The sequence below is a fragment of the Diadema setosum genome, chromosome 20, assembly GCF_964275005.1.
Source record: "Diadema setosum chromosome 20, eeDiaSeto1, whole genome shotgun sequence".
In the NCBI taxonomy this organism is placed as follows: domain Eukaryota; kingdom Metazoa; phylum Echinodermata; class Echinoidea; order Diadematoida; family Diadematidae; genus Diadema; species Diadema setosum.
Window position 1 is genome coordinate 22,138,617 of NC_092704.1, and position 14,309 is coordinate 22,152,925.

At 40.5% G+C, this 14,309-nt stretch overlaps 1 protein-coding gene across 1 annotated transcript in view; it reads right to left on the minus strand.

Moving 5' to 3' along the window:
* The window catches only part of LOC140244098 (adenylate cyclase type 5-like), a 170,306-nt gene that overhangs the window by 129,594 nt on the left and 26,403 nt on the right, over nt 1-14,309 (minus strand). The window contains exon 2 of the mRNA XM_072323745.1: nt 8,730-8,879. Within this exon, the coding sequence (XP_072179846.1) occupies nt 8,730-8,879 (150 nt within the window). The remainder of the gene's footprint in view (nt 1-8,729; nt 8,880-14,309) is intronic.

The window sequence follows — 14,309 nt, forward strand, 5'->3', positions numbered from 1 at the left end:
ATCGAGGTCAAAGGTCAAAGAAGTCTAGGGTCAAAATTCTGTGTAGAAGTTTTGAAGCCCTCACCTACAGACTGTAGTGCCATCACATAAAGCAAACGGAAATGAAATTTGGTTAGAAATGGCAAAGGAGTAGCATTTTGTAGCAAAATGTACAAGGCAGGTCAAAAATCAAGGTCAAAGGTCAAAGAAGTCAAAGGTCAAAATTCTGTGTAGAAGTTTTGAAGCCCTCACCTAGTGCCATCACATAAAGCAAACGGAATCGAAATCGGGTTAGAAATGGCGAAGGAGTAGCATTTTGTAGCCAATGTACAATATAGGTCAAAAATCAAGGTCAAAGGTCAAAGAAGTCAAAGGTCAAAATTCTGTGTAGAAGTTTTGAAGCCCTCACCTAGTGCCATCACATAAAGCAAACGGAATCGGAATCGGGTTAGAAATGGCGAAGGAGTAGCATTTTGAAGCAAAATGTACAATATAGGTCAAAGGTCAAGGTCAAAGGTCACAACTGAAATTCTGTGTAGAAGTTTCAAAGCTCCCATGTAGTGCTATCATATAAAGCAAACAGAATCAAAATTGGCTCATAAATGACAGAGAAGTAGCAAATTGAACATTTTGATCACACACGGACGCACAGACAGACAGACAGACGGACGGACAGACAGACGGACGGACACACGGACACACACACGTACGGAGCCCGTTTCATAGTCCCCTGCTCGAACTCGTTCGGCGGGGACAACAAACACCCTGTGGTAAGAAGAAATTAGTAGTCCCTATTCATTCAACATAAATGATTAAAAACCAGCAATACAGGAATGTACACCTGCGAACTGTCACATACATCATGGGTGGAATAAAGAGAAAACCAACTTTCAAACAGAAAAAATGAGACTACAAAAGATTACTCTACTCAAAAGCAATTTGTTCACACTTTGACTATAGACAGACAAAGGATTTACACTCATTTTAATAGGAAATACCTAAATCCCCAAATCAAATGAAATGACCTAAAATGCAAATTTTCTGGAACACTGGCGATAAATTTTTGGTAGGTTTTGTAGGTTCATTCTAGACGTTGAGTCAATTGGAAAATTATCAGACTTGTAAAAGAAAAATTTCGTTATCAGATAAAAACTGCCCTGCTGAAACTCTGTGACTCGCAAAATTTTGGTTGAAGCAGTAACTAAAATGAAGATTTTTTTTTTTTTTATAAAGGTGACCTGGGAGCACAAGGCATGAGACGGTACAGCTAGGATGAGGTTCCTCCCGTCTGCATCATCAGGAGCAAATTATTGATTGCTTGGTGGAGGCGAAGAGATTGCCACATGGTGGGAGCGCCTGAACCGTTATTTCATTACCAACCGGTATGTGGTTACAAATCCTCCATGGATACTTAACCAGGCTGTTTGGTGTGTGCATTCACATTCCAGCTGGCATTTACCCAACAAAATCTACGGAGGAGCACGGTGTGTTTTGGGATGCATGCCCCCACAACGAGATGCTAAAAAAAAAATAAATGCCGGGCAAGACAGAAAGTGGCTTTGTGCGGTGGGCAGCCCGAAACCTCCCCGAAGGTCTTTGGGAAACGTTTCCTCTTCCAACGCCGCGATCCATAACTCATTTAGCCGCGTGTTTACACAGCGTAATTCTGCGCACCAAACTAATCGGACAGGCGGCCTACTTCTTAGTCTCAGCATATTCAGACCTGACGTTTTCCTTCCCCATCAAGCAATTTCATACAATTGTAGCTGTTTTTTAATCAGCATGACTGTTGAACACAACTCCTTTGAGCTATACATACAATAATTAGCTCAAGTTTAAAAGATGCTTCTCTTTAATGTGATATTTTAGTTGTTAAAGATTTTCTATTCTAAACTTATTTAAAAACTGCTGTTCAGACCCAGCAAAATTTTATTTTTGTATTTTCTCAAGGAAAGCAGGACCATCTCAAATCTAAGTCACAACACATTAAAATATTGCCTGGTATAGTGCAAAAAAAAAAAAAAAATGGGGGGGGGGGCACTTAAACCTCCCCATCTCTACCCCACCCCCCAACCCCCCCCCTCAAAAAAAAAAAAAAGGGGGGGCAGGGATGACGAACTTTGGCTGTTCTGTTTACTTTACTTATTATAAACAAAGCTGTCTAATTGGTTCCTTGTTTTTTATTACAATTTACTTCTTCCACACATGTCCCCTAAAAGTTAAATCATGAATGTACAGTCGCAGCGGACGACTATAATTTAACTCCCCCAAACCCACGAAACGTTTTGAATTTCCAACCGTCATCGAGGCAGTGTGAATCGGACGTTCTCATTTTCACCAAAATTTCACCTCCTCATATCTCCGCTATACATTGACAAAAATCGCTCAAACTTTCAGTATCAATGTAAAATGATGATTTCTATCTACATACGAAAAATCACGAGAAACGATTGAGAACTTTTTAAGTTATTCAACATTTCGTGTTTCGTTGTCTTGGAAAACTACCCTCCGATTATTTCCATACACATCTGGTCACACCACTTAATATTCATGAAACTTAACATACATATTCATTAGACATGGGCGGACGTTAGCACAGTGGTGTTCGCTTTGCCGAAGACCTATTTTTGAAGTTACAAGTGAAAATAAATGAGGTATCTTGTCACAAATCTCAAATTATATGGGAGCAGCAAACAAGAATAATGACATCATATTCTAAGAAAAACTGATTTGCGCTTGCGCAATGAATGGACTTTCCCATGCTGCTTCGATCCAGCGAGCTGATTGGTCGATGTAATGCAGCATGCTGTTACTGTACGATGCGAGGTGGCTGCAAGCTGCGGATGCCTAGGGACACTGTACATGCATGCTATGAGAGTGGGCCGCGGGGTGTCGAGAAGTACAATGTAGCAGTGTGCTGCAAGGGACTTCGCCACCTCAAAAACAAGCACTTACGTTATCAGAACTGGCCTATTAAAAAGAAAGTAGCAAAAATGTGAATATCTATCAGCTACGATACCAGCTACGATACCAGTTGCAAATTCATAACATTGGATTATTCGGACTTTACACAGATTTTACTGCACTAGTAAGCAACATTACAACTACGAATTCCCGGTACGAGTTACAATCAGAGTACAGCAGTGCCGTACGGCACTGAAGTACAGGTGACGTGAGCGCAACAAAGATGTGGGTATGTGGGACTGTACCCTGTCTTCCCGTGTGCGAATGACTATGAAATTTCATGCTCGCAACGAAGGTACAAAGTGCACCTCTTTCGATTATTTCCAGACATATCCGGACGCATGACTTCTCGAATGTGATATTTTAGAGTTCCGTAAAGAAATACATACTTAGTAACATACTTGAAAATTTTTTGTTGTTCACGAAGTCAAAATGTGAAATTTTAGCAATGTTTTCTGACAATTATTTTCCGTTTTGAGAGTGAAGTTATGCTCCAGTTTGGAATATTTTATCGTCGTTATTTAAAAACTTAGGCAACATAATGGCAGGTTAAAATGAGGTTTTTACTTTTCATAACCGTTTGGATTATCAAAAAATATGAATTAATGGTAAAGTTACAGCAGATTTGCTGCGACACTTTCCTAGCGGTTTTCGTGCGAAACGTGTTCGTTCCAAGAGGAAAGCGAGGTCAGGTCAAAATGAAAACAGTGATTCAATTGCACCCGTCCGCTGCGACTGTGTATAACAAGAACCAGGCATCAGTGGCCTTCAGTGGGTTTGCGTCTCCTGTAAAGACCATGAATTTTTGCAAGCAAGAAAATTTTGTGAAGTTTTTGTCTTAGAGACTAACACAATGCATTGAATTATAGTCACTAATTTGCAAAAGTTTCATGCCATGAATGTTTCTGATCTTACAAGTATCTTTTTTTTATGCATGATCTGATTTCAGATGAGTATGAAATGGGTTGAGCAATACAAGACTGTCTGCACAAAAAACTTCTTCCCTACTTTAAAAACACCCAAACTTTTTCCATTTCAGTCATCCCAACTATTCAAGTTTTTGACACACACAACCACCCAGGGACACATGACACATTACGCAGTGGAGCTATGAAGAGTGGCAAAAAGACGGCAGCAAAATAACAAAATCAATCGGCGGCGTACCTCCAAGTTTCTGGAATTGGCAGATCTGGAAAAAAAAGAGGGTGCTTTCATAAAAGAAAAATCTATCAATTTCTGGCCGAAAAGCCCCAATACACTTAAGTCAAACTTCCAGAAGATTTGCCCCAAAGGGAGAGGGATGCATGAGGTGCTCGAAGCTGGCGCAGAGGGGAAAAGACTGGGGGCAAACCAGCTTTACCTCTCTTATTGATCATCAGTCTATCATCCCTAATCCCCAGTGTCGGGGAGGGAACAATTTCACAGCATTACAGTGCTAAATTTAGCCCCCTCTGCCAACATCGCCACTTACATCTTGACAGAGCTGCCTACATTACGGGGCTCCTTGCTCTTGCGATAACACAACTCAAGGCAGAACGGGATTCTATTCTGTCCATGGGAATGAGTAATATGTGAGAGCTTTAGTCGGCAGCAACAAGTGTTTGCAGCGAGAGCTCGGATGGGACTCACCTCGCTATTAGGAGGCCATTATCGCATGCCAGAGTCTCCACCGTCGATGTTTTCCCCTGGCTATCAGGAAGAGACAGAATGTTCTTTTTTCCCCTTTTAAAACAAATTACTTCCTTGTTGCAGGAAAAACAACTTGTTTAGCTTGCAGGAGTTGGTGGAATGGATGGTACCATTAATTATGAGTCTGCATTGCCAAAGCAGCACATGGGTTCAGCACTGTCACCTGAACACATCATCTGTGGCACCATTTCTCCCGTCTAAAAGGCTGTTTGTTTGGAAAGGTTTTGTGACAGAGAACAACATTACTCATTCTACATTGATACATTAAATTCTTCCACACTGGATGTCTCAGAAGGCAAAAGTTGAATGTGTGAATGTCTCTGACAAGCTTAAAAAAATAGATTGGTTGATGATTGTAAAGCAAAGAAACTGATAAATTCCTTGTGGAGGGGGAAAAAGATAAAAATGGGAAAAAGGAAAAAAAGTTTGCAATGGGATCTGTATGTGTTCATGAATACCAGAACTGCAAATGTTATAAGGTTAAGTTACTGCAATTATCAGAGCACCAACTGTGAACAACTTCTATCTCATTGACCACTGTCCACCTGCTACCATGGAAAGTGACCACTGTGTGTGTCAATTGCTGTCAACTAATTTTAGAAATACATGTACATTTGTAGGCCTTTGGTTACCAGTGGTGTAGGATAGTGTGGTGATGTACATAGTAGATTTGTAAGATCCTCTTAAATTTAACTTATCTTTGCTAGCTATTGATATCCCTACTAGGGAAGCTAGCTCATTAAACTTGTTGTTCTGACAAAAATGGGGCTGTTCAAGTTAGGTAACAGATCCGCACTCACTTCTGACGAGTGTGATGACCTGGTATCTTTGAGGTGAATTTTGATAATAGATATTGCATCTATAAATAGGCCTTTGGTTATCATTGATGCAGCTTAATGTGGAGGTGAAGATATGTCAACATCTTGTTGAATTTAGCCTCTTTTTGCTGGCTATTGATATAGATGGGGGGAAGCTGGCTCATTAAAATTGTTGTCCTGACAGAGACAGGACTGTAGCAATTTCAATAGGAAACATATCCCCATTTACTTTTGATAATGCGTGGACTTTAATAGTGTCATTCCAGGATGTATTGCTTTCAGAAATAACCAGTCTTTGGTCATCAGTGGTGTTGCTCAGTGTGGAATCGTAGATTTGTAGCATTCTCTTGAATTTAGCCTCCCTTTGCCTGTTATTGACTTACGGGGGAAGCTTGCTCGTTAAATTTGTTGTTCTGACAAAAAAGAAATGGGGATATTCGAGTTAGGTAACACATCCACAATCACTTTTGACAGTGTGACAACCTAGTGTCCCTTGTTAGGTTTTGATGATAAATATCGCCTTTGTCGCTCTTTGAATGAGAATACCAACTTTCACAAAAACAGTCTCCAGAAAGATATTTAGAAAAGGGCAATTTTGTTTTTTTCTGTTCTGTAAAGTTCCTGTCACGAACATCTACATATAAGCCCGTTTAGGACAGGCTGATTTCGCTACAACACACATTTCCCATAGACACTTGCCCCCCGAGTATACTTGGGACTCGTCCTCAATGGGTTAAAGCTCTTTTGATATGTATGACAAACACACAGCTTTTGATATCACAGGGACTTTGAAACAAGGCAAGTGCCAAAATGTGTCTCACCCATTTGCGTAGAAGAAATTCATATTTTCTAACTCCCGGATGTTCATTGACCCCACCTATGACCTTTAACCTTGTGGTGACCTTCAACTCCCCAAGGAACATTTACATTATGTACCAGCCAAGTCTGATCACAAACAGACATAGGGATCAAAAGTTATGAGCCATAATCGAAATGTGCTGTAAAAACTTAACATTGGGACCTAAAAGTTTGTTGACCTCTGTCTGTGACCTTAGACCTTGTGATGAACTTCAACTCCCCAAGGGACATCTACAATCAAAGTTTGGTCACAAATGGACATAGGGAACAAAAGTTGTGAGCCATAATGGAAACGTGCCGTAAAAACTTAACATTGGGCCCTAAAATTTCATTGCTCTCTGCCAGTGACCTTTAACCTTATGGTAACCTTCAACTCCCCAAGGGACATTTACCATCCAAGTTTGGTCACAAACAGACATACATCAAAGGTTACATCGTATGAGCCATAATCAAAACGCTCCGTAATCAGTAAAAACTTAACATTGGGCCCTAAAGTTCATTGACCCCTGCCTGTGACCTTTGACCTTGAGGTGTACTTCATGTTTGGTAAAATGTGTAACTTTGCATAACCACTCTCCCCTTCAAGTTTGATTGAAATTGAAGTCCTCAGTAGAGAGTTATTCAAGTTTTTGTAGCGTTACAGACGGATGATGGACGGATGACGGACGGACAGACGTCGGCAGGTGATCCCTTAGTCTACCTGCACCTCTGGTGGGCTCGATAAAAATGGCCGCATTTGTTCCAGTTGCTATACTTTGGAAATGAACGATGGTGTTTTGTCACCAAATACTACATAACAACACCATTCCATAGTGACCACCTGTCCACAGTGGTCACTTTCACTACATTCCCCTGGGTGACTTATGACTAAACACCGCAGAAAAGACCACTTCACCTCCTGTAATGTTACTGCATGGCATCAATTGTGACCCAGCATCACAAAACCAACAAAACGTTTGCCAGACATGGGTTTTCAGCTAAGAGCAGATTCTGAAAGAGCAGACTCTAAGCTATAAAATGATGTATAACTCAATTCAAACAAACTCCCCTAACCTAACTAAATGTTGGAAAGAAAGCACACACTCTGGAAGCATGTGAATTGAGAAAAGAGAAGTACAGCATCTATTCGAGCGCTTAATCTTTACCAAGTCGTGCTAGCTGTGCAATGAAAGGTACAAAACACTGGACAAACAAGAATGAAAGGATTATCAGATTAAGCTGAAATTGAACATGTTCCATCAACACATTCTCTCCATTATTAAAGCTAACTTTCAAAGCAGTAGCATTGATATCGTTTCAAAAGTTATTAGACTTGAAAGTGAAGAGTGTGAAAAGAATTTCAAGAAATGAAAAGGGGCCTCTAAGACATACTACACCTGAACATTCTACTCTCCCCCCCCCCCAAAAAAAAAGGGTTGTAGAAAAACTGGTGAAAACACACTTTCCCGTTCACGTTAATATCCCAAACTAAAGATTAATGTAGGAGAAGGATAGCTCTTTCAGAAAATATGAAAAATTCAAGATTGACTCGGTTGACCCATTTCATCTTTATTGAGTCCTCATGTAAAATCAAGGAGCATGACTTTTTGTTTGTTTTTGTGATGCACGGTCACATTTGCGTTTGTTTTTGTGATGCACGGTCACATTTGCAGGCAGAAAGATATCCACATTGATGTATTTTTGGCTTGCATAATTGGACAGGTGGTTGTGTGTAGGTGCTCACCCAGTTTTGACCCAGTTTTGACTTGCTTTAATAGGCCTGGGGCATGTGGGGAGGGCCTGTGCCATGTTCTCAACACTGACTCCTTTTCCTTCTTCTCTATCTACCACACAGTATTTAGCAAAATATATAAAAGTCACTGGTGTGAAACATACAGTCAGAAAGCATAGCTTGTATCTATAAGCTATTAGCTTCATGTGTGCCACAGTGTAAGCCCCCGTGTACCACATTATTCTGAGACCGGAATGCGTGAGTGCTTTTGAAAAACATTCTGTTTTTCAAAGCCATGTAAAGCTTATACTGAAATCTTTATGCCACTTGTGTAATAAGCAAACTTTGAGAGAAAAATTTCCAAGCTTTGCAGTGATGTAAATTTTATGACAAAATTATGATTATTTTTCTTGCAAATGGCCAGTAGCTACGTAATTGTCCAGGTCTTGGAGGCATGACTTTTGCAGACACAACTGCAATAGAAAATTAGAATTAACTTGAAAAATCCCTGTGGAACAAAGCTATTCAATCTCCATGCAAAGCAAGCTACTACATGCATGAAGAATGGAGTCATGAGTGAAGCCTTCATTGTACTGTAGTATTTGGCGATTATCGATCGGTTTGGATGGGTTTGTGTGTTTGAGCACAATATGTGAACTTGGCATGCTGTTGACTGAGTCGGGTACGCGAATACAGCACATAAAGAGTACCTGCTGTTGGTTTTCCCGCTGCGTTATGAGACGCGCCTCGATGCATCTTCTCGTCTCGAGGAAGGCCTGCCGCTGGGCAACCTCCGTCGGATAGTGGGTGAAGATGCCTGCGAGATTGGCCCCAATAAAGATGAAGATATTGCCTACTACCTGCAATGGGAAGAGTAGAAAGAGAACAAGTCAGCAAATTCAGTATGTGGGACTATTATCAAAAACATGAAGATCATAGAAACAAAGTATCTGTGCGAAAAATCATATGTTTCAACTAGAGAAGCACTCTGAGAGTGCAGACCTCCGCCAAGCATGCAGCTCATTTCCACCACTGATCTTGTTCTTCCATTAGAGATATCAGTGATTTCCACCCATACATACTTATAGCATTGTGTGCTGAAAGTCACCCGATTTCCCACTATAGAAGCCTTTGTTACGTCATAAACCCTCAGCTGCATGGCGCGCCTCGCCCTAGCAGAAACTAGAGCACGCACTTCAGTGCGCGCATGCAAACCTCAAATATGCGCAGCCTGAACTCCCAAGTTCATTGACCCTACCTGCCAAAATATAAAAAATCCTTCATAAATTCCCCCAAAATTCTCAGATCATACCAAAATTTAATCATCTGTTACTTGTATCATTCTAAACCTTTCCTGCAAGTTTCATCCAAATCTGTTAACCATGTTTTGAGTTATTTTGCACACAGATAAACCAACGGTAATGAAAACATAAACTCCTCCCTTGGCGGAGGTAATAAGGTAAAGCAAGACACAAAGGCTACTATTATCAAATCAAACACACATCAAAATGAATGCATTGGACCACAATTTTCTATTATGAATCGAAACATCATTTTTGCAATCTGTTAGGAGATAAGCACACATTCAAAATCACTTTTTCCTCCAGCTTAAGGCTGCATGAAAGCAGTGAAGGATACAGTAACACCAACAGGTTGAATATGACATTTTTAATGAAAGATAAGTATAGACCGTTTCAATTTCGATGGCCTATTCACCTACCGCCGCTAGCGGCGCTATAACGGCCGCCATAACTGGGGGCCAACGGGGGCTCCCAGCGAGCTAGCTACCCAGCGAGTTGGCACTTGCAGCTAGCAGCCCAGCGTACCTATCGCGCATAGTTAGCCGGGCGCGGCCGCATGCACCGCCGGCGGCCGCTGGGTCGGCGACCGCCGCGCTAAAATTGTGATTGTTTTACTCACTGTGGAAAAGTCATTCAGCGGCATTTAATGCCTTTCTTTTGGACAAATTGAGTAATTCAGACATATCGATCTAAAATTAATGAAAGCTTCAAAGGAGCAGAAAAAACAACACATATTGTGCAGTTGTTTGGGTGCACAAAATAAAATAACAGGCGAAAAAACGGAAATGTAAGCTGCACGTCAGTGTGTGAAATTCAGACACTAATATACTGACGCATGATGAATATAATATACACTTAAGTGAAACACAGCGGTATAAAAAATGCACAAATTTTTGAAACAAACTTTGGCCTATGCCTAATAGATTCTCTATTTGATTAGGCTAAATCACTGCATATTCATATTCGTGAAATAAAGTTGTTCATTTTAGAAGACAGGTTCAGATCAAAGATTTTGAGAATCATTGTTAAATGCTTGATGCAATACTTACAAAAGTTAGAATACACTTCCTGGCTAACATTCTATATGACAAACATTTTAAAGCCTATCACTACAGCCAAATGTATGTTTCAAGATGTGTAAAAAAAAAAAAAATCTTATATTGTAAATTTTTACTTCTTCACTAAGCGTTCAGCATTAAATTGGCCATATTCAATTTGGGCCTGGAACTCTGAATTTGAATTAATTTTTGATAAAGTGATACTTATAGATATTAAACTGCCATGAATGGTGGCAAACATCCGTTTCATAAGCATAATTCGTATTAAGAAAGTTTGATTTGAAAATCACTTTTGTAGATTATAATTTTAGGCGTTTAATAGCGCGATGTTAAATGCAAGGTTACTTAGACCTTAAACAGTAGAATGTTTGGTTGTTGACATCAGGCGACGTAAATTAACTTCTTAAGTTTGTACGGCTTAGAAACGCCTAGATTTGCCTTCAGTTTGGTTTACTTAGTTAGACTTGCCGGAAGTTAGTGACAACCGAAAATGATATAGGATGTAGCTAACGTTAGAGGGTTCTAGGTAGAAGTCAATAGGTCTAGACGGGTCTAGATCTAGTCTGGACTGTTGCCTAGAATTCTAGACAAGATCTAAAAAAACGTTAGACAGACTTTACCCCACTGGTCCGAGAAAAGGCAAAAGCCTAAAAAGGTTTAAGTTAACTGATCTTATTACAGTAGTTGCTTTGATAGCGCCATATCTACTATCTAGCTCAAAACTGATTCATTATTTGTATTTAATTATATCAGTTAACTGCTCAACAGTCTAGGCTTACTATCTAGACGTCTGTCTGCGCCTAGCCATAGTTCTCCCCAGGTGTTTTTTATCCTCTTACACAAATGTGAATAGATCTAATGTTAAGGGGCTTACACGCGAGTACCCAGGTCATCGCAAAAGAAATAGAGTCTAACGTGTTACAATAACGATTCCACTCACGGATCGTACCGATATTTACCTTGAAGTTCAAGTTTTGGCTACAGCCGTATATGCCATCTACCCATTCGCTCATAGCCGGTATAAGTTGTTTAATTTTATTGATTAGCTAACGAAAAAAAAAAGTAGACGTTAGAGTTGTTACAAATCCAGATGCGTCGATCGCTGCCAGCGCCAGAGATAGCTAGCTGGCCGGCTGGCGCCGGGTGGTAAAAGCACTGGCTGCCGCTGGCACCCTTGCCACGCACGCACGGCGCTTGCCGACCCCGCCTGGTTGGCCCCCAGTAATGGCGTCGCCTTAAGAGGGCGCACTTCCATGAACAGTCACTTGAATCGGTCTATATACAGTGTGTGTGTTGCATACAGGTGTAATAAGCAAGAAAACAATTTGGGGGGGGGGGAAACACTGCAAGTGTTGTTTTCAATTGATCTTGTTCTGTCTTCATTCATTGCTCACAGCTCACAAGAATTGTTTTAATGTTTACAATGCATTAACACTATGGGAAATCACACAATCGGGCTAGCAATCCGGAGGTCTCAGGTTTGAATCCCGTTGAAGTCCCATCTCCTTTGCTCAATTTTTCACTTATAAATATCAAAAGTTAGATCATCCATAACTTGGAGCTGTAAAATTACAGTGTTTCATATGACATGATTCATTGCCAACACCTGTACACAGCTCTTACAAATCTGACACGGATGATGCATTTGATAATGGTGATGTAATCTCACATCCATGCCACATTTGATAATGGTGATGTAATCTCACATCCATGCCACGAGTTATAAAACTCTGGGGGCTATTTTATGGGCTTTCAGTGAATTTCCCCTCAGAAACATGCTCAGTGTCTAAAGGTTAAACCAACTTAGGTGCAAGAAGCATGAATGCCCTCCAATACTTGTAAAGGAAATTGCAATGAGATAAAGACGTGATTACGCGAACCTCATTCGACAGTTGTTCGAGGACCCTGTGCTGAATACATAAGGCAGCACATCCACGGAATGTACTGATTAGAAAATAAAGCAAGCCGCCTGAATGTGCTGATGTTGGCAAACAAATCACAGCAATTGGTTGACAATGAGAGCTGCCACAGGCACAGACCCTCGCCGGAGACTTAAATATCTCAAATCGTGAGGGGGGAAAACTCCATAGAAAGTGCAAGGCAAACCTTGCCTAGCTGTTTTCTCCGTCCGACCGAAATCGAGGATGCGGAATTGCAAAATGGCACATGACTGGAATACCTTCATTGTAATGCACTTACAGCCAAGGCATGGCTACTTGAATAATATATTTGTGGGTATGTTGATGCATTTGGACTGCCTTGTCTATGGTTGAAAAAAAAAAGAATCTCAACTGAATACCAAATACCACAGTGCATCAATGAACCATCCTCCAGTGTTTGTTTCTCAGTAAACAGCAGTGGCTACGTTTTACACGTGAAGAGTGTACATATTTGTATTGATCAAAGAAATTTGGCACATGTGTGCAGAGCTGCTGGTGTGCACACATTAGCTTCCTACAAGGTGTGCATTTTATAGTAAAGCCATTAACAGCACAACAGGTGTACAAGTGCATTTGACAACAATCTGTTGTTGTTGTTTTTTTTCCCCAAACAAAATACATCACTTTAATGCTGCGTTTACACCAAATGAGATGTATTAAGGGTTGAAGTGCAATTCAATACCATATCCAGCTTGGCTTTAATAAACAGACCAAAAGAACAGATCAACAGAATTACAGAGTTTTCCACAAAATTAGACTGAGAATAAGAAAGTTTCACATGGAATTTTGAAGTTTGTCATGTTAGTTAATCAGTGACATGAGAGACAAGACCATGTACCAACGGTACTGAAATTGGTAGCTAGGTGATGATGCTATCACCTCACAAACCTCCTGCTGAACTCTATGAAAACAAATCTTCAATAAATTTTCTCTCTTTTTGGACATGTAATCAACAGGAAAATACGCGTCCTTTCCATCAAATCATCATAGTCTTGTATTTGATAATCCCGCAACAATGGCTTTCAGGGGGAATGATTATGTCATTGATAGATCAATGACCTGAAATGAAAAATATTTACATCCATATTTTGATGATATATTTGAGTACATACCAATGACAAAGCTGTGAGGTCGTGACAGCCTTTCCATCTTTCAATTCACATGCATTGTTGCAATTGAGATATAATTAGTATTTTCTTAAAAACAAGGCAAGTGCCAAATTGTGTCTCACCCATTTGCGTACAAGGAATTAATATTTTTTATAACTCCCAGAAGTTAATTGACCTGCTTACGACCTTTGACCTTGTGATGACCTTTAACTCCCCAAGGGACATCTACCATCCAAGTTTGGTCACAAACGGACATAGGGATCAAAAGTTATGAGCCACAATCAAAATGCGCCCTAAAAACAACATTGGGTCCTAAAAGTTTGTTGACCCCTGTCTGTGACCTTTGACCTTGTGACGACCTTCACCTCCCCAAGGGACATCTTCCATCCAAGTTTGGTCACAAACGGACAAAGGGATCAAAAGTTATGAGCCATAATCGAAATGCGCCCTAAAAACTTAACATTGGGCCCTAAAAGTTCGTTGACCCGTCTGTGACCTTTGACCTTGTGGTTACCTTCAACTTCCCAAGAGACATCTACCATCACCCAAGTTTGATTGCCATTGTAGCAACATGTGCTGAGTTACGTGTGATAAGAAGTCTTGCAAGTAAACTTTAACGTTGACCTCAAATGACCTTTGACCTTATCATGTGACCTCTTACGGCACCATAACATGAAGGCACCCCCAGTGCATCCATCACCCAAGTTTGATTGCCATTGTAGTAACATGTGTCGAGTTACGTGTGATAAGAGAGTCTTGCAAGTAAACTTTAACGTATGACCTCAAATGACCTTTGACCTTATCCTGTGACCTCCAACGGCACCATAACATGAAGGTGCCCCAAGTGCATCTATGACCCAAGTTAGGTTGTAATCCAAGCAA